General features: G+C 36.3%; 7 protein-coding genes and 2 non-coding genes across 11 annotated transcripts; 4 read left to right on the top strand and 5 right to left on the bottom strand.

The window, feature by feature from the left end:
• Positions 1-394: 394 nt before the first annotated feature.
• Positions 395-7,471, bottom strand: LOC658210 (probable multidrug resistance-associated protein lethal(2)03659). The gene is made up of 6 exons (XM_964618.4): positions 7,326-7,471; positions 7,046-7,279; positions 6,412-6,999; positions 3,403-5,066; positions 3,126-3,356; positions 395-1,341 (listed from the first exon to the last, which is right to left on the bottom strand). Exons 1-6 carry the CDS (start codon positions 7,415-7,417, stop codon positions 422-424), a joined length of 3,729 nt encoding a protein of 1,242 aa, XP_969711.1. The 5' UTR covers positions 7,418-7,471; the 3' UTR covers positions 395-421.
• Positions 7,472-10,210: 2,739 nt separating this feature from the next.
• LOC658360 (cytochrome P450 4C1) lies at positions 10,211-12,828 on the bottom strand. Of its 2 annotated transcripts, none has more exons than XM_008196314.3 (7): positions 12,458-12,828; positions 12,235-12,414; positions 12,125-12,188; positions 11,431-12,077; positions 11,079-11,387; positions 10,864-11,035; positions 10,211-10,814 (listed from the first exon to the last, which is right to left on the bottom strand). In XM_008196314.3, exons 1-5 carry the CDS (start codon positions 12,798-12,800, stop codon positions 11,218-11,220), a joined length of 1,404 nt encoding a protein of 467 aa, XP_008194536.2. In that variant the 5' UTR covers positions 12,801-12,828; the 3' UTR covers positions 10,211-10,814; positions 10,864-11,035; positions 11,079-11,217. The 2 variants fall into 2 exon arrangements, with proteins under 2 accessions (XP_008194536.2, XP_064214497.1); XM_064358427.1 differs by having other exon boundaries at positions 12,573-12,707.
• On the bottom strand, positions 10,238-11,121 carry LOC103313304 (chymotrypsin-1). Its single transcript, XM_008196256.3, has 3 exons — positions 11,079-11,121; positions 10,864-11,035; positions 10,238-10,814 (listed from the first exon to the last, which is right to left on the bottom strand). Exons 1-3 carry the CDS (start codon positions 11,119-11,121, stop codon positions 10,238-10,240), a joined length of 792 nt encoding a protein of 263 aa, XP_008194478.1.
• A 239-nt stretch (positions 12,829-13,067) lies between the features above and the next one.
• On the top strand, positions 13,068-15,267 carry LOC658432 (uncharacterized protein). Its single transcript, XM_015980758.2, has 5 exons — positions 13,068-13,708; positions 13,754-14,337; positions 14,387-14,501; positions 14,556-14,708; positions 15,139-15,267. The coding sequence occupies exons 1-5, from the start codon at positions 13,264-13,266 to the stop codon at positions 15,234-15,236; spliced, it is 1,395 nt and encodes a 464-aa protein (XP_015836244.2). The 5' UTR covers positions 13,068-13,263; the 3' UTR covers positions 15,237-15,267.
• A 1,050-nt stretch (positions 15,268-16,317) lies between these two features.
• On the bottom strand, positions 16,318-17,204 carry LOC100142545 (serine protease 1). The gene is made up of 2 exons (XM_015980749.2): positions 16,938-17,204; positions 16,318-16,901 (listed from the first exon to the last, which is right to left on the bottom strand). Exons 1-2 carry the CDS (start codon positions 17,105-17,107, stop codon positions 16,340-16,342), a joined length of 732 nt encoding a protein of 243 aa, XP_015836235.1. The 5' UTR covers positions 17,108-17,204; the 3' UTR covers positions 16,318-16,339.
• Positions 17,205-17,235: 31 nt separating this feature from the next.
• On the top strand, positions 17,236-18,271 carry LOC103313305 (uncharacterized). The gene is made up of 3 exons (XR_010335228.1): positions 17,236-17,359; positions 17,403-17,565; positions 17,618-18,271. It is a non-coding gene; the product is annotated as an uncharacterized LOC103313305 (transcript).
• A 360-nt stretch (positions 18,272-18,631) lies between these two features.
• Positions 18,632-19,710, top strand: LOC103313322 (uncharacterized). The gene is made up of 3 exons (XR_010335131.1): positions 18,632-18,767; positions 18,815-18,968; positions 19,021-19,710. It is a non-coding gene; the product is annotated as an uncharacterized LOC103313322 (transcript).
• Positions 19,711-21,024: 1,314 nt separating this feature from the next.
• LOC658670 (anoctamin-4) lies at positions 21,025-26,217 on the top strand. 2 transcript variants are annotated; one of them, XM_015980755.2, is made up of 13 exons: positions 21,025-21,206; positions 21,276-21,511; positions 22,295-22,917; positions 22,978-23,391; positions 23,441-23,703; positions 23,948-24,069; positions 24,122-24,600; positions 24,661-24,800; positions 24,846-25,051; positions 25,409-25,514; positions 25,572-25,750; positions 25,800-25,998; positions 26,054-26,217. In XM_015980755.2, the coding sequence occupies exons 1-13, from the start codon at positions 21,155-21,157 to the stop codon at positions 26,170-26,172; spliced, it is 3,138 nt and encodes a 1,045-aa protein (XP_015836241.1). In that variant the 5' UTR covers positions 21,025-21,154; the 3' UTR covers positions 26,173-26,217. The 2 variants fall into 2 exon arrangements, with proteins under 2 accessions (XP_015836241.1, XP_008194539.1); XM_008196317.3 differs by having other exon boundaries at positions 25,800-26,007.
• Positions 26,218-26,317: 100 nt separating this feature from the next.
• LOC658732 (platelet-activating factor acetylhydrolase IB subunit beta homolog) lies at positions 26,318-27,415 on the bottom strand. The gene is made up of 4 exons (XM_965094.4): positions 27,274-27,415; positions 26,875-27,023; positions 26,644-26,827; positions 26,318-26,597 (listed from the first exon to the last, which is right to left on the bottom strand). The coding sequence occupies exons 1-4, from the start codon at positions 27,337-27,339 to the stop codon at positions 26,328-26,330; spliced, it is 669 nt and encodes a 222-aa protein (XP_970187.1). The 5' UTR covers positions 27,340-27,415; the 3' UTR covers positions 26,318-26,327.
• Positions 27,416-27,440: the final 25 nt, after the last annotated feature.

Below are 27,440 nucleotides of genomic sequence, written 5' to 3'. Positions count from 1 at the left end.
AACTTTCGGATGGTCGCTTTTTCTGGTAATTACTCAGTGCATCTCTCACACCCTCCAACATTTGAGCAACTTTATCTACCACTCACATTCTTTTCAAATAATTCTCGTAATTGTTGTGTCACTTTTCGTCCAACTTATCCCAATGGTGACTTTGATTTTTTTGTGTGGTCGTGTGATGGAAGAGCGCAAAAAAATCATCAAACTCACGTACGAAATGGATCCGAGTTTTGGAAAATCGCCAGAAATCGTCAGTTTGATCCGAAAAACCGAGATTAAAATCACAGCTGCAAATTTTTTTGTTTTGGACAAATCAACAATTTTGGGCGTTTTGGAAACTATAGTGGCTTTCGTCATCGTTCTGGCACAATTCAGGACTTGAAAAAATAATACTCTCGACTGTATAATTTTTTTTAATAAATAATTATTTTTTCCCACTCGTTTGAACAAACCCATAAAACAAGCCATTTTCGTTCTTCAAGAGTTGGGCAGGTGGGCCAAACTCGGCCACCGTCCCAGCATCCATCACCAGGATCTTGTCCGAGTCCATGATGGTGTTCAACCGATGGGCGATGGTCAGAACCGTACAATTCCGAAACTTCCTCCTTACAACTTTCTGGATAACTTCGTCGGTTTTCAAGTCAACATTTGCGGTCGCTTCGTCCAAAACTATGATTTTTGAGTTGCGCAAAATGGCCCGGACTAGGCACAAAAGTTGCCTCTGGCCCACACTAACATTAGCCCCGCCCTCCAAAATCGTAGTTTCAAGACCTTGCGCCCAATTCGTCACCATTTCCTTAAGTTCAACCTCTTCGAGTGACGACCACAACTGACTGTCGCTGAATTGCTCAAACGGGTCCAGATTTTGGCGCAAAGAGCCCAAAAAAAGCACCGGATCTTGTGGAATTATTGCGATTTTTGAGCGCAAAATCGACAACGGGAGCGTTTTAGTGTCAACACCGTCGATCAAAACAGTACCATCGAAGTGAAACAGGCGGAAAAGTACCGAAATTAGACTGCTTTTGCCAGCGCCTGTCCGGCCAACAATTCCGATTTTCTCGCCTGGGTTGATGTTGAATGTGACGCTTTTGAGTACCGTTGTGTTGCTTAGAGGGTACTTCATGGTCACGTCGTCGAAGAGGATGCGACCATTGTTGGGCCACAAGTCCGATGGTACCGTGGTACCATCGTCTTTTTCGGGCTCCAGTTCCGCGTATTCGACCACACGTTCCACTGAAGTCATCTGGGAGTCGAGTTCGCTCCAGGTTTTGGTGCCGTATTGGATTAAGCCCACCAGGGAGGTGGACTGGGTTATGGCCAAGCCGATGTAGCCAACCCACATTTCTGCAAAAAATATACAGAAATTATTGTGAAATAATCGACAGTTTTCCAATTTTTTTGAAACTAAAATTTACAATTTTTTGGCTTTTTTTTATTTCATTTATTTCAACCCACTTGTTGAGATCCACTGTGTGTCTTATGGAGGTTTATAAGCAGTAATTTTTTTCATTGAACAAACTGGAGATAGTGGCTCATGGACGTTTTAAGAATTTTTTAAAATTGTGGCTAACATGTTCATTTGTGTGGGAGGTTCGAATCCCGGTCCCGGCACAAAAAACTTTTGTTTTTTTTCTTAACATTTAATAACAAAATACAAATTAAAACGTAGTGGACCAAGGAGTTAATTTACCTCTGCTCTTGTGTCAATATTATTAAAATTTACGCAAATTTTTATATTAGTTCAGCGGTTCTCAAAATTGGGGACTTTAATTTCAGAACGATTTCTTGAGCAAACTATGCATTTTTTGCTGAATGATTTGTTTTGCCATACTCTATCTACCTTTAAATATTTGCTAAACCATTCCCTAACACGCTGTATAAATTTAATTTTTTTTGATATACCAGTGTTTTAGTTTTTTCAGTCTTTATTTGTACTTTTTATTTTCTACTTTTGGGTTCAATAATTTTCTAATTTTTCAGTTTTGTTGCAGTTTTCTATTTTATCAATTTTTTAATTTTTTAAATTTAATTTTTATTTTATGTTTACCGTTCGCTAATTTTTCGGTACTTTGAGTTTTTCAAACTTCCGGTTCTAAAGTTATTTCAATTATTTAGAGATTTTTCACTTTTTAGTTTGATATATTTTTTAAAGTTATTAGTCTTTCGATTAGATAATTTCAGTCCTTCGATCTTACAGCTTTTTTAGCAGTTTCTTATTCTCTGTCTTTCTTATTTAAGATGACTTCTCACACTTTTTTATTTAATTTTTAATTTTAAATTTTATTTAATTTTATAGTTGCCCAGTATATCAGTTTATTTTTTATATTTTCAGTATTTCAGCTTTACTTCTTGAGTTTTTTATCTTATTATTAATTTTCCTTTTCATTTACTTTTACTTTTGTATTCTACAGTTTTTCAGCATTGCCGTCTTTTATAGTATTTTAGCCACTTTTTTTAGTCTCAAAGTCTCTTAGTATTTCAGTGCTTCAGTTTTCTTTAAGCTATTATTAAATTTTCTACTCTTCGGTTCGATATTTTTTTTATTTTTCTTTCATTTGCATAGTTAGTCTGTCGATCTTTTAGTTTTCCAGTGTTTTAATCTATCTCTTCTCTATTTAAAATGATTTGTTACATTTTTTTATTTCCATTGTTTGTTGTTTTTTTCAACTTTTAGCACTTTATTTTCGCATTATTTCAATATTTCATTGATTTATTCAATTTTAAGGTTCTCAGTTTTTATTTGAGTGTCTCGGCTACGTAAAATATGAATTATTTAATTCATTATTATAAATATTTCAATTTTTTTATTTTACAATTTTGAGTTTCTTATTCTTTTTAATTTCTTTGTATCTCAGTCACTTAATTATTTTAATTTATTATATATTTTACCTTGCAGTTTGATAGTTTTTTAGTTTCTTGTGCTTTTAGTGACTGTTTTAGTTCTTTTTTAAATTTACGTCTTTTACAATATTTTAACTACTTTTTTAGTTCCAAGGTTTTTTCAGAGTTTCTCTGTTTTTTAGTGCTTCCAGTTCTTCAATTCCGTAGATTTTTTACAATTTTTTCAACTCAACGGTTTCCCACCTTTTAGGCCTTAAAACAAATTAAAAAAAAAATTAGTTACTCACTCGAGCCAAAAGCGAAGAAACTGAAGATCACTAACCCAGTATAAAGAACACACGTAAAATCCGTCCAAAAAGTCAAAGTCGAATACATCGCTGTCAACATATAAAAGGCCGAACTGTACAAATTCAAATGATTATCAAACTCGCGCTCTAGGATTTTCTCGCCACCAAAGGCCCGAATCGTCGTCAAACCCTGAAGCGAAGCCATCGTATGCGTAAAAACCGAGCTTTTAGCTGGAAAAAAAAATAATTCCCCCAAAAAAAACCAAACCAAACTCACTAATTGACTCCGTTCGTTTCACATTGTTGTTAGTCGGTTGGAACAAAATCCCGTAGAAACTGATAATCACCACTAGGATTATAGTTGGGATTATCATCCAATAGTTCAGGATGGATATAGTTATGGTGATCCCCAACAGCAGCAAGCCCATGGTCACACCCAGGATCAAATTAAGCGGGATTTGTTCGTCCACACAACCCATATCCTTCGAAAACCTGTTAATAATCCGCCCAGAAGTGTGATGATTGAAAAATTCCATGGGTCCATGTACCACATTTCTGAGCATGGCATTGTGCAAGTTCCTGGCCGCTTTGAGGCAATAATGCGTCAAACAAGTCAAAGCAGTGTAGGTCATTGTCACGAAAACCACAACCAGACCCGTGTACACGTAAATACTATTAGTGCGTGTGAAAAATTTGCGCAGTTCGGAGTGAAAACTCTTCTCCTGGGCCATGTTTACAAGAAACGCCACGAAATATTCAACAGTGTTGGCCAAAGCTTGGCTCAGGATCAGTAAAACTAGAATGAGTAGACTAACGAGTGCGTTTCCGGCCGCTTTGGTGTAGCTCCGGTAAATCCGGGTCGTGGTGGTTCCGGAGCTCCGGTGTTCCTTGATTTCGAGCGGGAGGTCGTAACTTTTCATTTCCTGGACTCCGGGAGTGTCGCTCCTCGCGGCAATTGAGTCAATTTCGTTGCTAAAATCGTGGAAAGTTTTCTCACGTATTAGGTAAATTTTGGTGGCGTTTTTCAAGAAGTGGACTTGGTGTGTCACCAAAATCACGCATTTTTGGGCCAAATAACCGAGAATACAGTCGTTGTAAATTGTGGAAGCCACGTGTGAGTCTACAGCTGATAAGGGGTCGTCCAGGAGGTAGATTTGGGCGTTTCTGTACACAGCCCTGGCTAAATTAATCCGGGCTTTTTGGCCCCCGCTTAACATAACTCCGCGTTCGCCAACGAACGTGTTATCGCCAAAGGGGAAAAGGGAAAAGTCGCGCTCGAGTGCGCACACTTTGACCACTTGCTGGTACTTTTCCGGGTCCATTTCCTCGCCGAACAGGATGTTTTGCTTGATGCTGCCCGGAAAAATCCAGGGGTCTTGGGAGGCGTATGAGACGGCTCCGGTTACGTCAATTGCGCCTTTTTTCAAGTCCAGTTCGCCTAGAATTAAGTTAAGGAAGGTGGTTTTGCCGCAACCTGCACTTCCAATGATGCCAATGACTTGGCCTGAAGTTGCGACGAAGTTTACGTTTTTCAGTAATTCGTAATTTGGTGACCAGCTGAAGCTGGCGTTAGTTAAACGCACGCCGATGAAGGTTTTTTCAAGGTCGCTTTGTGACTTGATTAAGTGTACTTGCGGGATGTGTTTTTTGGTGATTGTGGGCGTTTGCTCGTATTCGGTGAGAAGGAAGTTTTGGATTCGGAGGATTGAGATGCGGGCTTCGGAAAAAAGGGTGACTCCGAGTGGCATTAGAATGATGGTTGAGATTTTTAAGTATTCGTAAATGTTGATTAGGCCGAAGACGAATTGGGATGTGAGGGAACGGCCAGTTAGGAACATTATTAGGAGGCATAAGTAGACGGCGATTTTGGTGAAGAGTAAGCGGAGGCTGTTGTTGACCACGCGGTATTGGAGAGATTTTCGGACTTTGGACAACTCAATTCTGGAACAAAATTATTTTTTTTACATTTGGAAAAAAATACAATTTGTACATGTGGTGTTTTCATTTTTTTTACCTCAAAAAACTGCAAGATTTTACCACTTTTTGCATTTATCTTCAATTTTATCGAAAACTATTAGTCGGAAAACAATATTTTTTTTTGGAAAAAATAGATAATTTAAAGAGCTTTCCAACGATAATACACTTCATGGGGTTATCTCTCATAGTTCCGGAGCTATTGCTCGAGAAATGTTCCGGGTACCCAAAATTGAAAAAAACTGCGACGAAAATTGAAAAATCAAACATCAAAAAATCGAACATATGGACTTTTTGTGGACTAAAAACAACTTTTGTGGGTTGTTAAGATATGTGGAAGTCCATAAAAATTTACTGGAGTGAGTTTAAAAAAATTTTTTTTTCACCTCTTTGAAGGTAAGTGTTTTACTCAGGAAATTTTAGCAAAAAAATTGAAAATTTTAAATCTCGTGAAAAGTTGGTATAATACAGAAAATGAGCCGCTGAATCCAATGGAACAAACCGCATTGCTCTACGGCTTTTAGTTTTCGAGTTATGAATTTTTTTGTTGAATAAAACTGTTCACCATAAATAGCCACATAAAATTAAGGAAAAAAAATTTAAAAATTTTTATTCTTGTGAAAAATTGATATAATATGTAAAATGAGCCGCAGAATTCAATAGAACAAACCGCAGTGCTCTACGACTTTTAGTTTTTTTTTTATGAATTTTTTTAGTGAAAAACTTTGATCGCCTCTGTAGCCGGAACTTTTGCCCGGAGCGGCTCCGGGTTTGGTCGATAAAATAGATAAAATTAAGCGCTATCAGATGGTTTTTTGCTCGTTCCTCTAAGTCTTATAGTTTCCGAGAAAAACGCAAAAAAAGGTTTCCATTTTCACTTTTTTTCAATTTTCAACGGCCAATTACGGCCAAACTATTAAAGTTATCGACAAACGGAAAAATTGAGGACAACCGGAATAAAATCGGAATCGGTTTTATTTGATTTTGAGACACTTTAAAAATTGACCGATTTCTAAGGGGGGGGGGGTGTTCAATTTTTTTTAATTTTTTTTATTTTCTTATTTACGGCTAAACTATTCTAAAAAGTGGAACTATTTTGATTCATGCCTATGCAAAATGATCCGGGGAATCGATTGGCATCAAGAAAATTGCCAATTTCCCAATAGTTTTTTGATTATGAATTTTTTAAAATTTCTAAAGGTTTAACCTTTTTAGAAATATATATTTTTTTAATTTTTTTGATTTTTACTTTTTTTTTTTGATTTGAAATATTTGTTTACACAACGTAAAAAAAATCGCACACTTGACTCACTTTCTGGCCGCTTCAATCAGCTTGGCAAATGAATTTTCCCACGTGAACATTTTAATCGCTTGAATTCCGGAAACAATGTCGTTCATAAGCCGAATTCTGTAGTCGGTTTTAACGGCAACATTTTTACGACAAATGGAGATTTGTCTGGACATGTAAGCTTGCAGCAAAAGACACGAGACAATAACTGCAATTCCGGCCAAAGCCGTGTGACCTAGAGCATAATCCAGGTAAAGTCCCGCGAGGATTGTCTCCAAAGGACTGATCCAGATAAAGTGCATGTAGGCGAAGACGTAGTCCAGTCTGTACACGTCGTTCGACAGCAAATTGACGATTTGTCCGGTGGTGATTTTTTGGAAAGTGGTTTTCTTCAGTGTCAGCGATTTTCGGTAGATTAGGGACGAACAGGCGATTCGGGCTTTAAGTCCGACGATGGATAAAGACATGACGAAGAAGTGGAAGAAGAGGACGCGAAGTAACGACAATAAAACGATGGCTAAAGCGTACAAAAGTGCTTCTTTTAGTGTTGTGTTTGTCTGCTTTGGCGTGTAATAATTTAAGAGATTGATCAAAAAATGTGGCTGACAAAGACTAGAACCAAACATTTAAAAATAAATTTTTCCTTTGGCAAACTTACACCACAGCCAAGTCAACCGGAAAATACAAAATGCCAAATTTTGCAATTTCCCAGCCAAATAATCGCCTAATAGCCCGAGCTAGTGACGGTTTTTTCTGGAAATTTTCCTCCTCGAACCAGAACTGTTCCAACTTATCTCCCAACATTTTCGAGTCGATTTCCTTCAAAGGGCTGTAAAGGTCGTCTTCGCTTAAGTCTTTCTTCCATCCTTTGATCACAATCGGAAGTTCCCAACTAAACTCATTCTTCTGGTTTGTTTTCAAATCAGTTAAAATCTTACCAGAACAGAAAGTGAAAAATGCAATTTGTTCGCTCCTTCGGGTGGCTTTTTCGCGTTTTTGAATAAATTTTCGTACGTTCTTTATCTTCCATTGTGACGGAGCTGACTGGGGACAACGATTGTGATATTTTCCCCAATTAGCGATTATCACAATTGTGAATTACGACCGTTTGTACGGTTTTAATTGACGGTTAGTTATCGTAACTTATTAACTTGGTAATTTATTTAAAATCTTATTTTTTAATAAAAATTACGTTTTTTTTCTGAATTTAAATTGAGAGAAAATAGAACAAACAGTTCAGTAATTTTCTGCTCAATTTTGTTAAGTGCACTAAATCTACAATGTGTTCAAAAATGATTGTCCATCAAGTCGACTATGGATTTTAAACATAATGTGCCGTTTAATTTAAATTGTGAATGCCGTCAAAATGACAGAACCGTGAAAATAATGCAAAAAGATCTAAAAACGAAAGAAAAAAAAAACAATTATCACGAAAATATAAAACACAAATCAAGGCAACTTTGTCGAAAAATGCAAAAAAGTGAGTAAAAAGAATTCAAAAACTTGACAAAGGTGACAATAGTCAGAAACTACAATAGTTATTTGGACGAAGCGGCACATTAAATATTCCATAGTTGACTTGATGAACAATCATTTTTGAACACTTTGTATCAAAATGAAGAAAATATTTTTTTTACGTTTAATTACCTATCTTGGTTGCGTTTATTGAATTGATCGCCAATTATTTAGACTAAAATAAATTGCTTGTGTTTTGCTTCGTTTAAGCAAAATAGAACGAGTTTAATTTTTTTTTATTTTTTATTATTGAAACACCAAATACAGTATTTATTGGTCGGTTTTGAATTGTGCCAGAACGATGACTGAAGCCACAATCGTGTCCAAAACCGCCAAAATTGTTGATTTGTCCAAAACAAAAAAATTCGCAGCTGTGATTTTAATCTCCGTTTTTCGGATCAAGTCAACAATGCCTGGCAATTTTTTCTTCTTTTGTTTGAAAGTCGGGTTTATTTCGTACGTGATCATGACGATTTTTCTTCGTTCTTCCATCACATGACCACACAAAAAAATTAGAATCATTGTTGGGATATGGAGGACCAAGAGAGTCACAACAATCACAGAAATCTCTTCAAACGTCTGATAGTTGTAGATAAAGTCGCTTAAATGTTCAAGAGTGTGGACCATAGATTGAACAATTATTAGAAAAATAGGTATTCCAAAAATTTCGTTAAACAGTTGTAAATTTTTCTTCTGAATTGTCATTCCATATGCGACCGTTTTTAAGTGGTGATTTTTAAGTTGAGTCTTTAGTTTTTGGTACCTTGAAGCTAAAACAACCAAAAGTGTACAAACAAAGTACTTGTACCAGAAAATGCAATAGTTGTCAATGACTCTGACTATTCGTAGTTGGACTACATATCGTTGGAAAAAACTGGCTTGATATTCTTGACACCAGTAAAATATAACGTAAGAAAGAGTCAAAGCATAGATTAAATTTGCAAAAAATAATCCCAAATAGTACGATTTTTTTCCCATTCTTCTCCCTTTCACGAGTTTCAAATTTGCCCAAAACTCGCTCCATTGGCTCTTTTTCCAAAAATTCAACCCCAAAATTAAATAAGTGTTGCAATGAAGTAATAACAAGTCGTTAAAAGAATGAAGCAATTTAATAATTGGGCTGAATGTTGCGTAAAATTTACGACACTTTAACGAATAAAATTCGGCAAAAATGTAAATAATGACAATGATAATTGGCCACACTTTCCCCGAAAATTTATCAGCAAGTGTTAAAAAAATTCCAAACACTTCCAAATCCATGATTGCGTGTCGCAGAACTTCAACTATTAATTTACGATCGAGATTAGAATCGAGTTATTTGACAAGCAATTTAGAACAGATATTATTACATTTCCTGTCTTAATAATTCATTTACACAAAATCTATCAATAGGTTCAAAATTAGGAAGTTTGGACATTCTCCAATTTTTTTATTTTCTTAATTACGGCAAAACTACTCGAAAAAGTGGAACTATTTTGATCCATACCTATGCAAAATGATCCGGGGAATCGATTGGCATCGAGAAAATTGCCAAATTCCCAATAGTTTTTTAGTTATGAATTTTTTTAAATATTACCAATTTTTGGTTTTATTTGCAATTTGCTCGAAAACGATTAGTCAGAGAACAATAAACTTTTTTGAAAAAAATAGATAATTTAAAGAGCTTTCCAACGATAATACACTTCATAGGGTTATCTCTGATAGTTCGGGAGCTACTGCTCGACAAAAGTTCCGGGTACCCAAAATCGACAAAAACTGCGACGAAAATTGAAAAAATCAAACATAAAAAAATCGAACATATTGACTTTTTGTGGACTTTTAACAACTTTTGTGGGTTGTTAAGACATGTAGAAGTCCAAAAAAATTTGCTGGAGTGAGTTTAAAAAAAAATTTTTTTTCACCTCTTTGAAGGTAAGTGTTTTACTCAGGAAATTTTAGCAAAAAAATTGAAAATTTTAAATCTCGTAAAAAGTTGGTATAATACAGAAAATGAGCCGCTGAATTCAATGGAACAAACCGCATTGCTCTACGACTTTTAGTTTTCGAGTTATGAATTTTTTTGTTGAATAAAATTTTCCACTATAAGAAATACCTAACTTAATTTTTTGCAAAAAATTTTAAAACTTTAGATCTCTTTAAATGTTGGTATAATACTGAAAATGAGCCGCTGAATTCACTGGAATAAACCGTTTTGCTCTACGACTTTTAGTTTTTTAGTTATGATTTTTTTTTAGTGAAAAACTTTAATGGCCTTTGTAGCGGATCCGGGTTTACACGTTTTGTGTTTCTACACCAAAAATGAGAAAACTTTATCAGTACAACTTATTTATTGCAATTATTTGAAGAAATAGATATTCGCAGTTTCGCAAATCCACTTGGCATAAGCCTCCACTTTAGTGAAAACCAACGGATGATTGTGATGCGAATGACATTGGTGGCTTTTCCCCGAAGCGGCAAAAATCACATCATTAAAAACCCCAACTTGTCTTCCGGTACCATCAACTAAAGGACCCCCAAAATCAACTCCACACATGTCTTTCCCCTTTCCACCGTAACCACAAATCTGCTTCTCATCCAACTTAACACTCGAATGAAACTTTTTCTGGCAATCTTCCATTGATAAAATTTCAAGGTCAAGTCGGCCAAGGTGGTACGGTTCAGGTTTCGAGTAATCGTTTTTATCATTTTCGTTCCATCCAAAAGCTGTCAACTTTTTCACATTTTTGGAGAAGTGACCAAGTTGAATCGACGCGACCAAAACGTTTGATTCGGTTCGTATTAAAGCGATATCGTTCTGACCAGTGGTACTATCAAAGTCGGGATGTACCTCAATTTGGGTACTTTTATACCGTTTTGGTGGTACATCAGAGTGGCTATAAACCCCAACATCTACAAAAATCGTATCTGGATCCCTACAAAGTACCTCAACCAAAAAAAAACGCAAAAAATTTAAACAAGTACCCGCCCAAAAGGCAAAAACCGGACGTTAGTACCCATTGATTTGAAATAACACTCCCTAGACAAGACTTAATCACTTCATTATTTTTCAAATGCTTAATTGAAGCAATGTACGGGATGGTACCATTGGTGTTCACACCACCCAACATACGCAAAGTAAGACGACTTGATGCAACTGAAACGAGTACCATGATTTTGGAAATGTACGACTTACGTACCATTCACAAAAACAAACAAACAAATGACACAAAACTTGCCCATTTTGTTGCAACTTTGACTCAAATAAATGTTATCTGTCTTTATATATTGCAAAAATCGTGACAGTACCATAAAATAAAACCAAAACAAGTCGTAAAATCATTTATTTCGTTTCTCCAAAACAATTTTATAGCCATTTGTGGCCTTGGCTATGATATGTATAAGTAGTACCACCTCATCTATACTTTTATAATTCGATGACTTGACCCGGTACTTCCTTAAAATCGTCGCCAGAATCACTTTCATGGACAACATTGCGTACTTATAACCTGAAACAAGCAATTAATTTTGCTCCGTTTGGTCAGGTCGTACCTAAACAATTCCTAGTACCGTAACTGAACGGTATGTAAGTACCAGATGGCCGTTCTTCAAGGAACCGGTCCGGGTCAAATTTTAACGGTTCCGGCCAAAAATCTTCCCTTCTGTGTACCATCATTATGGGTACTATTACGCGCGAACCGGCCGGGAAAGTACCACAACTTAGTTTCAAGTTTTCGTCAAGGGAGCGCATAACGAAGGGGATTGGGGGTAATAATCTTAACGTTTCCTTAATTACGCGCTCCAAATAGTCCAAATGGTTGATTTCGTCGAGGGTACTACCAGTGGTACTACCAAAAACTTGGTCAATTTCAATGAAAATTTTTTCTTGGATTTGGGGAAACATGCCCAAAATTAATAAAACCGAACTTATGGCAACGCCCGATGTTTCGGTACCAACGAAAAACATGATCTGAGCCTCCTCGATTGTGTAATTAAGGTCATGAGAGGGGATTAAGTGGTTGAGGAAACGCTTTTTGTCCAAATTATCCGATTGTTTCATTATATCAATCATTTGAGTGATGAAGGTACTGTTTTGTTTCCAAAGTACTGCCAGTTCTTTCCGCAACGGTGAAAATTTCCATAATATATTTAAATGGCACAAAGGATTAAAGAATCGCTCAAGCAGAATTTCTTCAATTCTAAAAATTATTTTTCTTTAAGAGAAAAAAATTAAAGTGGTACTAACCGAAACACCCGCCTTAAACACGCTTCAGTGTCTATAAAAATGGGGTCAACATCGGCCAAAGTCTCTAGAACAAAGCAATGTATTCAAGTTACTGTGACACTAAATGGTACCACAGGCTGAGTCAAGTGTGCATTTCCATACGATGGGAAAAATATCTTCATCACTTTGGTACTTTTCCAAGTTCTTGACCAAAATTTCAGCTTGTTTGGCAAAAGCGCCAATAAAAGTGTTTAAAATCGTGGTATTGAAGGTCGGGTTAATGTTTTTGCGGTGCTTTTTCCACAAATCAACTAAAACCAAATTTGGTACTACTCACAAAATATTGGTACTGACCTGGAGCTGCAGCCAAAGCCCGTCGAAAATATTCCGACATCAATTCATAAAATTCTCCCTTATCCAAGTGATGAGTCAGAATGACTTTCAAGTCGCTGGGTTCGGTGGTACTTACGTATAACCATGGTCCGAACCAGATTTTCACAACTTTAGGGTACGATTTGTAAATGTTTGCCAAAGTTTGGTGAATTTCTTTGGGCCCTTTGACCAACAAGTGGAGACTTCCGAGAAAAGGGAGGCCAAAAGGGCCTGGCAATTTTGCACTGTAGTACCACAAGGTGACCCTTTTACGTAATAAAAGTAGTACCACAATTCCGACTAGAAATGCACTTACGACAAACATGTTTGAAATACTAGAGAGAATGTGATTTCTATTTGAATAAATTTCGCGTTTGTTGGTCAAGGATAAGTGGTACCATTCATATATTTTAATAAATTATCGATTTCTCAAAAAATTACTATTTAAAATATGTCAACACTTTCCAAAAATCATTGAAAACGTAGGCAACAATATCGAATATTTGTACAAAAATGTAAAAAAAGATTAAATACAAGTTTAAATTTTCTAAAAAGTCATACTTTGCACAAAAATCCGATAAAAACACACGATAAACATGTTTACCAGCAAGAATGTGATTTTTAATGAAATTAATCCCGCGTTTGTCGGTCAAGGACAAGTGGTACCATTCATAAATCACAAACATTTCACACCAATTTGTCGATTTCTGGAGCGTATATGTGACATTTTTCGCTCTGGTAAATCATACTTTTAAGCACGTCTTTTTGTCTCAGTTCGTCAGTTTAAAATGCTTCTTGTGATTGTGTTGGTACTACCTCTTGTGCGTTGTAACGATATTATTCGCTTCGATTTTTGGGAACCACCCGAATTAAAAAATGAGATTGAATCAGAATTTGGTGTTTTCGTAGATAAACGCCCAAAATTTCACACCGAAACAGGTCGTACCAAAATAAACAACTTACTAAAAAATCACTTGACAAGACTTTACGAACAAAAATTCAAAAACCATGACCATGAGGCTAAATTTTTCGGCACCGCCTTGCAAAACAAGACGAAAAAATTCAATAAGTTTTTGAGCCTCTTCCAAATAGTACAATTCGAAAATTCGGAGTGTCAGAGTAGTAGTACCTTTGGTGATTATTTGGGTACTTGCTACCACGAAACGGAATGCTCGGCCTTGAATGGTACCAATCTGGGCGATTGTGCGGATGGTTACGGCGTTTGTTGTGTCTGTAAGTACCACCAAACCTTTGACACTTAAAAATTGGTACTTCCAGTTCGTAACACTTGTGGTACGAGTTCAAATCGCAATTGTACGTATTTTGAAAGTCCGGGGTACCCTGACTATGACCCGCCCGGTTCCATGGTACTTCCCCCAAGTTCGAGTACCATGCCACCGCCAATCACCCCAGACCCTAGATTTCCAATTACCGGTGGTACCACTCGTCAATCAGACACTACCATGGAATGTACCATCAATATTTACAAATTGAGTGATAACGTCCAACAAATGCGACTTGATTTCATCGATTTGGAGTTAAGGGGGCCTGTTAATGGTACTTGTAGTACCGAAAGTTTGGTAATTCAAGGCCAAAATATCAATACAGTACCGGAAATTTGTGGTTATAACACTGGCCAACATGTTTATGTTGATGTATCAACATTGACTGGTCCTTTACAATTGTCGGTACTATCAAGTACCGGTGAAAGAAAACGCTACAATATCCGAATCTGTCAAATTGCAAATGATTGTTCGCAATCAAGCAATTGTCTACAGTACTACACCGGAGTCACTGGAATGATATCATCATTTAATTACGATCAAGCAGCCATAAATAACCGAAGCCAACCGGGATATTTTGTTAGTACCAAGCGTAAAATTTTCCGCTCTAGTAACACAATAATTGCAGAACAATCTCAACTATGCGATTTGTATACGAAAGGAAGCCGGTTTTTGCTCAATTACGTACACAAATATGCCCAATGGGCTTGAATATCCCTTCCAATTGGTTAACTTGAATGAGGGTAGGTTTTTGGCAAATTGTTACAAAAAAAAAATAATAAAAAACATTCTTCAAGCTGGTGAAAGTACCGTTCCAGCGGGTCAAGCTGGCGCTGAGATTTTTAATTGTCCAGATGATTACATAATCATAGGTGGTACCAGACTGTGTGGTGACAAATTCAACGATGGGGCTTTGATAGAAGATTTTACCATGAATGCGCCCGTTACAGGTGAGTTTTCATTTGTTTTTCAACATTTTTTAGGCAGTTTTTAGAATTGTTCAACGCTTTTTTGTCAATTTTTTTTTGCAATTTTTAATTTTTTTTTCACAAATTTGCAAATTTTTGACAATTTTTTATACATTTTTGTCATTTTTTTCAAGATTATGCCCATTTTGCCAAAATTTTTTCTTGGTAAGTCAAGACTTCATAATTTTTGACATACTGTGACTAATTGTTGTCCATTTTTGACTTATTTTTATCTTTTTTTTTCACAACTATTGTCAATTTTTTATATTATTCTATTGGTTTTTAACACTTTTTTGGTACATTTTTTACACATTAAGTCAAGTTTTCATAATTTTTGACAATTTTCTCACTTTTTTTGTCAAATTTGTCAAATTTTTGCTGATTTTTTAACAATTTGTGCAATTTTTGGCAGATTCCAGTGCCGGACCGATCGTAATTCCAGTACGTACTGACGGAAGTGTCACAGGCCGTGGCTTTAAATTATTCTACACCCAAAACCGATGTGTTTGATTATTTATTCGTATTTATTAACACAAATAAAAATGCTTGCAATTTTTCTATTTGTTTTTATTTCGCATTGAATTGAACTACAACGATCAAGCAAGTGGTGACAGAACCCAAAATTTTGAAAACTAAACTTTTGTCAATTTGAAAAAACTCAGCGGCTGTAAATTGTGGAAAGTGGTTCCGACTTGTCTTGATAAAAAAATCAAGTTCTCTTTGTTTCTCATCTCGAAGAAATCGTCTCAAATAACAAGCTTTCAGTAGCAATTTTCGTGCATTTTCGCCCACTTGATTACAATATGCAATGGCCAAAAAAGTGGGAACCAAACATTGCATAATTGTGATTAAATTTGCAATCAAAATACCGAAATATTGGCCTTTGGTGTAACCATAACTGTTTTTGAAAACATCGTCCAGTAGTTCAACCACAATCAGCCCACAAGTCATTACAAGAGGAACAAAGGAAAAACCAAAAATCTGATTAAAATTTAAAACACAATCATTAAGAGAAACCAAGCGATTTTGGATTTTCCCCAAATTGTAGTACTTTATTTTATGTTCAAGTTGCTGGTACTCTTCCTTGATTATTTTCGCCAAAATAATCACAACACATGTGATGTAAAACTGATAGTAAAGTAGTACCTCATCGGTAAAGTACTGGCTGAAAAAATCAACTCCTTCCATGTCAATCCAAACCAAAATCGAGACCCAGTCAAGTACCACAAACACAACTTGGGCTAAAAGAAACCGAAAAACGTATTTTTGACCATGTCTTTCAACCACCGACCATAAAATAACCCATTGGTCCATTTTACAAAAAGTACCATCGACTATTAAAACCACAGCAAAAAAGTACATCATAACTTCGATCAAAATATTATTATTAAGCTTAATCGGGGTGAAGTTTTGGTAATAAGGCAGTCGGAAATAATTCGAAAAGAAAGTTGAAACAGTTAGGGTAATTACCAGAATTGTTGAATAGATTTTATTAGGTTTTTTGGGCCCAAGTGCAAGGACTTGACCAAACATGGCGATTATTTTCGACATTTTTGGTGTTAATGACGAGTTGAATTATTAAAAACGGAAGTGATAAAAATATGATTTTAATCTCAGTTTTTATTGACTTTTAAATAATGTGTCACTTGATAAATCCAGTCGAGATATTTGGAGATGCGCACAAATAGTAACGGGTACTCCCCTGTACAATCCTCCATTGATGAAAAAACGCCAACCAAGGCACCACTCCTTGCATCAATCAGGGGACTCCCCGAATCTCCAAAACACAAAGTAGTACCAGAATCACCCATCCCACAAATTTGGGTACTTGGATCAACTCGATTCTGCCTCAAACTGTGCATTTGTTGGCATTTGTGGTACTCTACAGTACCCAATCTGGTAACTTGTTTCCCAAATGGGATGGTACCATATTGTGAGGAACGACCCCAACCAACGGCAAACACCGCCAAGTGGTCCACATTTGCAATGGTACCGAAAGGTACCATTGGGACGTGTATTTCACTTGCTAGTTCCACCAGACACAAATCATTGCGGTAGATTTCCGGCGATTCAGATTGGTTTTGGTGGATGGTATATTTCACTATTTTATGGGTAGTACCATGGTCTAGGTACTCACCAACATGGACCGTGATCCATTCTATGGGATTGTAAATACTGAGGAAATTACGCAGCTGTTTTCTTGTGACTTACATTGGGGTGAAACAATGACCGGCTGTTAGTACCCATTTGGGTGCAATTATGGTACCGGTGCAAAAATGGTTCGAGTTGGCCCTCCATAGGGAGTTTTTCAAAGACACGACGTACGGGAACTGATCACTTGATACAGTCATAAATAACGAGACCAGGAAAAAGTGTAACATGGTACCACCTCAGTAATAATAAATATAGGTTTGTATACGTGGTGGTACTAAATTTTTGCCACCATCTCACGTGGACTCGTGTTATCAAATCGATAAAACTCCATTGGTACTTAAACAACCAATTAGTACCGAACATAATAGAAAATAAATTTTTATAACTCGTTTAAAAGCAACAATTTTTCTTACGCCCACCAGTCACAAATGCAATGGTACCGCTACTTTTAACCCTGTTGGTACCTTTAGTGGCCTCTGGTAAGTACCAAATTTCAGTGGTACCACCTTACTTTTATTTTAGGCCCGGTTACCAAGCTAGCAAATCCTGGTGAATTTCCATACGTTGTTTCGATTCGATTATCTTCAAATAATTTGCATTTTTGCGTGGGTTCTGTCATTGGTGCCCATTGGGTACTATCATCAGCCATTTGTTTCACACTTCCGAATTCTTCCAAACAAATTGTGTACAATAATAATGAAATATGTTTATTTTTTCGCTATTTTTTTTCTTTGTAGGAATGGTACCGATTTGATCATTTACAGTAACACTATAATGAGTGGCGGTACCATTGGTAATCTGAACTATGGTAAAAATCTGATACTACATCCCGGGTTCGTACGAACCCCTCAAATAATCCGTAACGACATTGCGTTAATCCAAGTCAAAAGTTCGTTCTATTGGTGGTGGCAAAATAAATTAGGTGTTAGTACCACAAGTCCGATTTCAATCGGGCGCCAAATTTTAGGTTCAGATGGGCTTTCCCTAGCTTGGAGTACTCTAACACCGGATTTGAAGAAGTTAGTTTCTGCCAAATTAACAGTCTTTCGCCTGTCTACAACCGCAAGTACTACCAATGGTTGTACCAACAGTGACGAATTTATTTGTACCATCAATAAACCTAATGATAAGACTTGTCATTATGAAGCTGGAGCGCCTCTTATCACTGATCGTGAAAAGTACCATAAATTGGTGGGCGTGGCGTCCCATCTGTTCAATGGGTGCCAGTCCAGTCCTGGATCTTTTACCAGAGTTGAGTACTTTTTACCATGGATTAATGATGTCACGAAATTGGGTCTTAGAGTTGAATAAATGAAATTAGCACGATTTTTATTGTTTTAAAACCACTCTGGTACCAACAGTACCACAAAAATAAAGTCTTGTGAACAATTTTTTCTTGTTTACTAATAAAACAGTGTTCTTTTTCCAAGCTGTACTTCCAAGCACAAATTGCGAAATGATCGATAAAGATCAAAATATTAGAATAGTACTAACGATATAGGTGGTACTGCAAAAAAATGGCAATTTCTTGCCACGAAAAATCATGCAAATACCGGATTCGGTATATTACAATTATTTTAATAATTGAAATCACTGTACCTGATGGTACCTAAGATTCGTAATTTTCCGCACGATTGGTACCACCATTAAATTTTAACGTTAAGTGATAATTTAAGGATTATAAATCTGGTACTTACTCAATCATGCACAAAATTACAAATTCATAAAAATTAATGGTAAAATTTTAATGGTACCACTTTAAAACCTTTAATTTTGATTAGGTACTGCTTGGATATAAAAGAATTTAAACATTTTTTATTTAAATTAGAAGTTGTGCAAAGATGGTTGCACTCACTGCTTGTTTATTTTTTTTGTTTGCCACTGAGGGTAAGTACTTTTGGTCGTACTTTTCGTTACTTGTACTCAAATTCTAGCAATGTCAATGTTAAATGGAGCCCCTAAACCAACATATAAAAACGATATTCTGGCTATTAAACACATCAAAGACAGTGTAGTACTGAAATCATGTATAGGAGTCGAAATTTCCACTTTTTGGGTACTTTCATCAGCTCTGTGCCTTCACAGCAAGTACTTACTTAACCTAGTGTTTTTAAACCAACTTCTTAATCAAATTTTCAAGTATTTCGGACAAAGTAGTTGTTGAAGCTCGAGTTAACGAGGAAAAAGTCTTACGTTACACCAATACCGAGGTTAAAATTCATCCAGATTATGATAAAATGAGCGGGAACAATGACATCGGTGTGCTTCATATCAAAGGAGGGAAACATATTGAAGGGATGGGTCAACACCTTATACTTCCATTTGCTCATTTTCCTAAAATGAATGGAAGTATAAGTGCTTGGAATTTAAAATCAGGCGGTTATTCCCAGATAGTTGAGTCTCTAGAAGCTGGTCATTTAAAAGTTAATATTTATCTTATGACTGATTGCAAACTGCAATTTCCTCAGTTGGACGCGCAAGCCCATTTACATGGAGACTATCAGATTTGTACATTTCCAATGGTTGAAGGTTCAGATTTGTGTGAACCAGATTCCGGGGCGCCATTGTACAGTTACCATAAGTTTAGTAATAGATGGGGATTGATTGGGATTTACAATGATATTATGGCTGCAACAACAGGACGTACACATCAGTGTAATCAAGAACATCGACATCCGTTGATTTTTACACAGATTTTTCACTACTTTGGGTGGATTTCTAATGTTACTAAAATTCCCTACGAAGTTTTGAAAGGAACTAACGCAATAAATAAAGATTACAAGTAAAAAATGTATATTAATCGAATTTCAAATAAATATTTTTCTATGTTTTCTGAACCCACAAACAAAAAAGCGTCTGATGCGGTTGAAAATTAAAAAAAAGTGAAAATGGAAACCTTTTTTTGCGTTTTTCTCGGAAACTGTAAGACTTAGAGCAACGAACAAAAATCCATCTGATAGCGCTTGAATTTATCTATTTTTTCGTCCAAACCCGGAACTGCACCGAGCAACGGTTCCGGCTACAGAGGCAAAGTTTCTCTAAAGTTCTCAAAGTTTTTCACTAAAAAAATTCATAAAAAAAAAACTAAAAGTCGTAGAGCACTGCGGTTTGTTCCATTGAATTCAACGGCTCATTATACGTATTACACCAGCTTTCTTGTAATACTAGCTTACGCTAGAAATTTTTTAAAAATTATTTTAGTTTGAAAAATGGTGGATGCGCCGGGTTATTTATTAAAAATTCATAACTCGAAAACTAAAAGTCGTAGAGCAATGCGGTTTGTTCCATTGATTTCAACGGCTTTTTTTCTGTATTATACCAACTTTTCACGAGATTTAAAATTTTAAATTTTTTTGCTCAAATTTCCTGAGTAATAAGTAATACACACTTACCTTCAAAGTGATGAAAAAAACATTTTTTTTTAAATTCACTTTAGCAAATGTCTATGGACTTCTTTATGTCTTAACAACCCACAAAAGTTGGTAAAAGTCCACAAAAAGTCCATATGTTCGATTTTTTGATGTTTGATTTTTTCAATTTTCATCGCAGTTTTTGTCGATTTTGGGTACCAGGAACTTTTGTCGAGCAATAGCTCCGGAACTATCAGAGATAACCCCATGAAGTGTACTATCGTTGGAAAGCTCTTTAAATTATCTATTTTTTTCAAAAAAAAATTATTGTTCTCCGACTAACAATTTTCGAGCAAATTGGAGACAAATGCAAAAATTGGTAAAATTTTAAAAAATTCATAACTAAAAACCTATTAAAAATTTGTCAATTTTCTCGATGCCAATCGATTCCCCGGATCATTTTGCATAGGTGTGGATCAAAATAGTTTCACATTTTGAAATAGTTTTGTCATAATTAAAAAAACAAAAATCGAAAAAAGTTTTTTTAGTTTTTCACTGGTGCAATCAACACGCAATAATTGATTCCATCCTAAACTTTTAAATTCTATTCTGGGCATCTGTGACATTTAACACTTTGAATAATTTCAGGTCATTCCTATCTTTAGTTGTAAAAAACGCTCCCATTCCAATAATATCGATATTAACGTGGGTTAGTAAAATTGATTTTACTGTGTTGTTATTAACGTTTCTATAGAGTTGGTTTATTTATTATTAACCACTTTTCCGATACAATCTACATTACAAGCCAAGTGAGATATAAAGAGATAACTAGTTGGTTTCCCTTAGTCATACATTAAGGGCGAGAAAAGTGCAAAAAAATGAACGGTAGTGCAAGTGTTTGAGTGATTTTAATGCAACAATCAGATGGATAATAACACAATTTTCATTGAAACGGAAAAGGCACAAGGATCAAACGGTACTAGCAAAAATATTTTCTTTCACGTGTAGGTGTTCAATTGATTGACACAGTTTTAATCGATCGAAGGTTCTTCCCGACGTCCGAGCAACGAAAGCACGTGCAGTTTAAACGTACCATTTGAACGTCAACCCACACCTCAAGTCTTCAACGCCTTGGGTACCACCTTAGTTAAAACCAAATCTAAATCCCTAATCAACATATCCAAGTACCACAACAAAACTCTGGATCAGGAGAATTGCTTGAACGGAATTGAGGAAAGTCCAGACAATCACTTGAGACGTGGTTCCCTACAGAGTGACAAGGTACTACCACAAGTGGTACCACCTCAAATTAAGTTAAAAAATAAATAATTTCTTACAAAAAAACAAAATAATAACCACCTGCGTCACCTTCTGTATTATACCTGCTTTTACACTTACCTTCAAAAAAATGAAAAAAAATTTTTAACTCACTCCAGAAAATTTTTATGGACTTCTATATGTCTTAACAACCCACTAAAGTTGTTAAAAGTGCACAAAAAGTCCATATGTTCGATTTTTTGATGTTTGATTTTTTCAATTTTCGTCGCGATTTTGGCCAATTTTCGGTACCCGGAACATTTATCGAGCAATAACTCCGGAACTGTTAAAGATAACCCCATGAAGTGTATTATCGTTGGAAAGCTCTTTAAATTATCTATCTTTTTCAAAAAAAAATATTGTTGTCCGACTTATAGTTTTCGAGAAAATGCAAATAAAACGAAAATTAGATCATATGCTCAAAAATTCATAACTAAAAAACTATTGGGAATTTGGCAATTTTCTTGATGCCAATCGATTCCCCGGATCATTTTGCATAGGTATGGATTAAAATAGTTCCATTTTTTTTGAAAATTTAGCCGTAATTGAAAAAAAAAAAAAAGTACCAAAAACCACCCTGTATTAAGATTTTAGTTATATAGCCTAAGGGTAACATTAGTCATTATTAGCTGAAAATTTCACTTTTTAACTACTGAATACAATAGTTAATAATTTTTTTAGTGTTATACAAAATTTTTGTAATATTTTTTTTTCATCTCTTCTCCTTTCTTCATTTTCTCTTTGTAGAAAAGTAACCTGTCAACAGTCAGAGACGCCTTTGGGCCCCAACTGGCCACCGACTCCTTCGTCACTCTTCCTGGCACCCCCATCCCATCCCTGGTCCAAGATGAAGAAGAAGAAGAAGAAGACTGGCCCGAAATCCCCCCACCAACACCCGCAGAAAAGGAAGATGTTCTAGACCCCGAAAGTTTATATTTCCGAGATGGGCGCCGAAAAATCGACATGGTACTAGTTTACGAAGAAGAAGAACTGGGTGTTATGACCGAAGCTGAGGCACGAAGACGTGACCATAGAAGAGTGTTCCAGGAAAACTTGGTCAAAGAAGGACTAGAACTAGAACTGGAACACAAGGATATATCATTCGATGGTAAAACGTGGTTCTTGAAAATACATCTACCATGGAAGACCAAGACGCGATACGCGGCCGTCATGGGCATGAAACTGCCCATCAAGCGCTTTATCACCATTTCAGTGAAGGCATGGGACGATGAGAAAAACCAAAACAAGAAGGAAACTTTCTGGGCTAAGTTGCAAAGAAAGTTCAGCGAGTTCACACAATACAATACTGATTTAATTCCCGAGGAACCATCGTTTTACGAAGCCACTAAAGGAGCAGACAGGGAGGAACAGTAAGTACTACATAACTCACTTCCAGTACAATTTTTGTGCAATAAATTAAAAAAAAATAGATTTGTGGTCAAGGACCGAGTCACCAGCTACTCAAGTGCCCAAAGAAGCCTAATAGTTATGCAAATTTTGCTCAGAGTTAAATTTGACGAAACGGATAAAGTTGGAATAAGACGACTTTTGAACGACAACACTTACCTGGCCTGTTTTCCCTTGCATGAAGGTCGCTGGGAGCGCAATCAGAGTGATGGTAAGATTCTAGACAGGCGAAAATTGTACTTAGAATGGGCAAGGCCGGGCAAATGGATGAAAAAACAACCATTGTGTCTGGTACGGAAGTACTTTGGGGATAAAATCGCTTTGTATTTCTGCTGGTTGGGTTTTTACACGAAAATGTTAATCGCGCCAGCGATTGTTGGTACTTTGTGCTTCTTGTATGGCCTTTTTACCATCGATAGTCCCGACAATATACCGACGTAAGTACCATATATATTTTTTTTTGAAAACTTTGGAACGACTTTTTAGGAAAGAGATTTGTGACCCGTTAGGTCCCGGTAACATTACTTTGTGTCCCTTGTGTGATAAAGCATGCAAGTACCAGAAATTAATAGATAGTTGCAAGTTTGCACGTTTGACTTATCTTTTTGATAATCCAGCGACTGTCTTTTTTGCTATTTTTATGAGTCTTTGGGCTACGGTTTTTCTGGAACTTTGGCGAAGGAAACAGAGTGTTATTCAATGGGAGTGGGACCTGAATGGTACCGATCAAGACGAAGAACCACGACCAGGTACTACCAAAAAATAAGTTGGCAATTGAAAAAAAAACCTAAAGTCCCTCATAACTTTAAAATTGAGTTAAAAATTGGTCTGTAACCGATTGGCAACTTCATAATATTGCCAACTTAAACTGTCATAACTTTGAAATAATTTTCAACTTTAGCTAATTGTGGAAAATGTTAGCAATAATGAAGTTTTTTATAATATTGTCAATTTAAAGTATCATATCGTCAAAATTAAAACTGGTACTTGCAGAATTCGAAACAAGCGTCAAGACCTTCCGTACGAACCCAGTAACGCGCGAGAAGGAACCTTACCTACCTGCTAGTTTCAAAGTTGTGCGTTTTTTCGTTACTGGTTCCGCCGTTTTCTTCATGGTACTACCAACCCAAACGGTACCATTTTAAAGTGACTATATTTTGTTTGTAGTTAGCGGTGGTACTATGTGCAGTCTTGGGTACCATAATCTATCGACTATCACTTGTTTCGGTGATTTATGGTGGTGGAGGTACTTTTTTGAAACGTCACGCAAAAATCGTGACGTCAGTCTCAGCCGCCTTGATCAATCTGATCATAATTATGTGCCTAACGCGATTCTATCATAGACTTACCATTTATTTGACTAACATGGAAAATCCAAGGACGCAGACTGAATATGAAGATTCTTACACGTTCAAGATATTTCTTTTCGAGTTTATGAATTTTTACTCGTCTTTGATTTACATTGCATTTTTCAAGGGACGTTTCTATGCGTTTCCGGGTGATGCAGCAATTCGTGAATCGATTTTTTCAAGGGTTAAAGGTGATATTTGTGACCCAGCTGGTTGTTTAAGCGAATTGTGCATTCAATTGGCCATAATAATGGTCGGTAAACAAGTCTTCAATAATTTCGTCGAACTTTTCAATCCGTGAGTAGTTGGCTGTGCGAGTAACTGTCAAAATCACACGGCCGGGATTGATTTTTTTAGCAAATTTTACAATTGGTGGAGGTATAGAACTCATAGATCTAATACCAAAGACTTGACTAGGAAACATACAAGATGGGAGGAAGATTATCATATGCAGGATCCAGGCCGCTTGGCCCTCTTTGATGAATATCTCGAAATGAGTAATTATGACAGTTTAGACAGTTGTCAAAATAATGAATTGATAGTTTTACAGTATGGTTTTGTGACGTTATTTGTAGCTGCGTTTCCTTTAGCTCCACTCTGTGCCTTATTGAATAATGTAGCCGAGATTAGATTAGATGCGTACAAGATGGTGACGCAAGCCAGGCGACCTCTAGCGGAGAGATCGGAAGATATAGGGGCGTGGTATGGCATCTTAAGAGCCATCACCTACACTGCCGTCGTTTCAAATGTAATTTCTCACAATTTAGCAATTTTTTTCCATTTTTTTTTTATAACACTGGATGATAGATTCAAGTTTTTGCTTCCAAATGCAAAAAAAATCGTTGGAAAATGTTGAAAATTGGCCGAGTTATGAATTTTTAAACGGGGAGGTGCAAGTCTAAAAATTTCAAAAGAAATTTAAAAAAAATTTAAAGGGCTAACCTAATAATTAGCTACGTTTTTTCTGTCTAATGCCTATATACGTTTTCAAAATAATGAAAAGTGGCCGATTTATCAGTTTTTGGAAGCAAATAAACAATTCCAAAAATTTTGTTAAACAATCGTAATGTTTGCCAAAACGAGTGAGCGCAAAAAATTCTTTAAGGCCTTTGTCATCGCATACACCAGCGACTTTATCCCACGCATGGTCTACCAGTACAAGTACTCGCCGACTGAGGATCTAGTAGGCTACATTGACTCCTCACTGTCAAGTATGTGGTGAATACGTTATTTTTTCTACAATTTATTGTATACATTATTTTTTCTAGCATTTAACACTTCGGACTACCACGCTGACATGGGTGGTGACAATAACGAGGAACCACCACCTAGCATATGTCAGTACCGTGGGTACCGTAACGGCCCCGAAGACATCGACAAATATGGTCTAAGTCCGCAATATTGGCACGTTTTTGCTGCCCGTCTCGCCTTCGTCGTAATATTCGAAGTGAGTCGCACGAATCACATACAAATTTTTTCTACAACTCGTTTTCAAGCACATCGTGTTTGCCTTGACCGGAATCATGCAATACGTCATTCCGGACGTCCCTTCAGAACTCAAGACACAAATTCAAAGAGAAACTTTATTGGCCAAAGAAGCGAAATACGAACACGGTTTGAAGAAAAGTGATAACGATATGTACGAAGATTTGATGAATACAATCAAAGAGAACAATAATCCACGGGTTGAGGGTGGTAGGAGAGGTAATTTGGGTGTTTTTACGTCAAAGTTTGTTATTTTTTGTCGTAGCTTTGAAAGGCTCATGGGCGAGAAGATTGAGTCGCTTATCGGACGGCTTGGACGCACATGTTGAAGTGACAAGTAGGAAAAAAAATTCAGTCAGTTCCACTGTTTGGGAAGTTACGTAATAGCGACTTTTGTTTGCATTTAAATCAATAAAAAATGTCATAGTTGCGGTGTGTTTGATGTACGCGCTTGAAATATTGCTAGGTGACGGTAAAATGGCCGCTTGACCTTGGCAACGTCAGTGGGACAAATCGATAAAAAATAAAATAAATCAAAATTATTTATTCAAAAGAGTACAAAGTTTATCATAAACGGGTCCAAAAACCTTCAAATAGCCCGAATTGGTCAAATGCAGATAATCGTGCATGATGTGATGCGAGATTGTTTGGTCATTTTGTACAATATTGTGATGAATTTCAACGACATGAACATTCTGAGTGTGTTCATCTGCATTTGCCTCATTACAGAATTTATCAATGAGGAATGTATTAACATGTTCGTTTCGCTCACGGTACGGGTTAGGGTACTGCCCTCGAGGTAACAAAGTCTAGAAAAAAATCTAAAAAAACACAAAACAAAAAAAAACAAATTACCGGTAAAATAACAAAAACATTGCCCAATCTCTGCTTTATCTCTTTAACAATCTCCAAAATCCCTTCGAAAATCTCATGCGGCGTACAATCCGTGTTATTAGTACCAACAAAAAGTACCACCGCTTTTAACTTGACGTTAAAATCGAGTTCGCCATTTTGGATCCGCCATAACACGTTCTCAACCCTGGGGGAATCACATAGTAAAAAAACAAGATGGTGGGTTTTTTGTACCTATCGCCACCTATCCCGAAATTGATGCAATGCAAAGCGCTGATTTTTTCAAGCCATAAAGTAGAAAACTGTAATTGTTCGATGATAGAATCACCAATGAATAAAATTTCTGACTCGCAGGTGCGCGCTTGTTGGACGAAACGTTTGTGCTAGAAATTGAATAATTGGAGCAATTGTTTCAAGTGTTTAATGACAGGTGTGACCTTGACCCAATCACCGGACGCTAAATTCAATTTTTTGACAAGCAAGCGGCGAAAAAACTGGACATAAAGTAAACAAACAAAAAAATTAACTGGCCGAGGCAAAGCCGAGGTTAGATTTTGTTTTATATTTTTTTTTATTTTAAAACTTTTAATTCTAATTATAACAAAAAAATTGATAAGTGAGATAAAGTCATACCATGCTCAATTTGCGTTCATCTCCATCGTAATCTTCGGATAATTTCGGGATTACGCAAGGATTCATTCTGAAACAGTCTGAAAGTACTTAACATGTGCACAACGTCTAACCTCTGCCTTTCTTTATTATTTTTTCCTGCAATTTATTTTGCGTTGATTTGTGTAGAA

This window comes from Tribolium castaneum, chromosome 8, assembly GCF_031307605.1.
Source record: "Tribolium castaneum strain GA2 chromosome 8, icTriCast1.1, whole genome shotgun sequence".
NCBI lineage: Eukaryota > Metazoa > Arthropoda > Insecta > Coleoptera > Tenebrionidae > Tribolium > Tribolium castaneum.
This window is presented reverse-complemented; position numbering and strand designations above follow the sequence as displayed.

Bases quoted from the DNA above. Each gene is read 5' to 3' on its own strand.
- LOC658210 (XM_964618.4), bottom strand. From the start codon at position 7,417: ATGGAAGATAAAGAACGTACGAAAATTTATTCAAAAACGCGAAAAAGC. The intron at 7,000-7,045 runs GTAAGTTTGCCA...GTTTGGTTCTAG, and splicing joins CCGGTTGACTTGGCTGTGGT to TCTTTGTCAGCCACATTTTT. The intron at 5,067-6,411 runs GTGAGTCAAGTG...ATTTTGTTCCAG, and splicing joins CTGATTGAAGCGGCCAGAAA to AATTGAGTTGTCCAAAGTCC.
- LOC103313304 (XM_008196256.3), bottom strand. From the start codon at position 11,121: ATGGGCAAGTTTTGTGTCATTTGTTTGTTTGTTTTTGTGAATG. The intron at 11,036-11,078 runs GTACGTAAGTCG...TACTCGTTTCAG, and splicing joins TTTGTTTGTTTTTGTGAATG to TTGCATCAAGTCGTCTTACT. The intron at 10,815-10,863 runs GTACTTGTTTAA...GGTACTTTGTAG, and splicing joins GGTTTTTGCCTTTTGGGCGG to GGATCCAGATACGATTTTTG.
- LOC658670 (XM_008196317.3), top strand. From the start codon at position 21,155: ATGGATAATAACACAATTTTCATTGAAACGGAAAAGGCACAAGGATCA. The intron at 25,751-25,799 runs GTGAGTCGCACG...CTCGTTTTCAAG, and splicing joins CCTTCGTCGTAATATTCGAA to CACATCGTGTTTGCCTTGAC. The intron at 26,008-26,053 runs GTAATTTGGGTG...TTTTTGTCGTAG, and splicing joins GGTTGAGGGTGGTAGGAGAG to CTTTGAAAGGCTCATGGGCG.
- LOC658732 (XM_965094.4), bottom strand. From the start codon at position 27,339: ATGAATCCTTGCGTAATCCCGAAATTATCCGAAGATTACGATGGAGAT. The intron at 26,828-26,874 runs GTACAAAAAACC...TGATTCCCCCAG, and splicing joins TTCGGGATAGGTGGCGATAG to GGTTGAGAACGTGTTATGGC. The intron at 26,598-26,643 runs GTAATTTGTTTT...ATTTTTTTCTAG, and splicing joins ATGTTTTTGTTATTTTACCG to ACTTTGTTACCTCGAGGGCA.
- LOC100142545 (XM_015980749.2), bottom strand. From the start codon at position 17,107: ATGTTACACTTTTTCCTGGTCTCGTTATTTATGACTGTATCAAGTGAT. The intron at 16,902-16,937 runs GTAAGTCACAAG...TAATTTCCTCAG, and splicing joins GGTCATTGTTTCACCCCAAT to TATTTACAATCCCATAGAAT.
- LOC658360 (XM_008196314.3), bottom strand. From the start codon at position 12,800: ATGTTTGTCGTAAGTGCATTTCTAGTCGGAATTGTGGTACTACTTTTA. The intron at 12,415-12,457 runs GTCAGTACCAAT...ATTTGGTTTTAG, and splicing joins GGCTTTGGCTGCAGCTCCAG to TTGATTTGTGGAAAAAGCAC. The intron at 12,189-12,234 runs GTACCATTTAGT...GCTTTGTTCTAG, and splicing joins CACACTTGACTCAGCCTGTG to AGACTTTGGCCGATGTTGAC.
- LOC658432 (XM_015980758.2), top strand. From the start codon at position 13,264: ATGCTTCTTGTGATTGTGTTGGTACTACCTCTTGTGCGTTGTAACGAT. The intron at 13,709-13,753 runs GTAAGTACCACC...TGGTACTTCCAG, and splicing joins TTACGGCGTTTGTTGTGTCT to TTCGTAACACTTGTGGTACG. The intron at 14,502-14,555 runs GTAGGTTTTTGG...ACATTCTTCAAG, and splicing joins ATTGGTTAACTTGAATGAGG to CTGGTGAAAGTACCGTTCCA.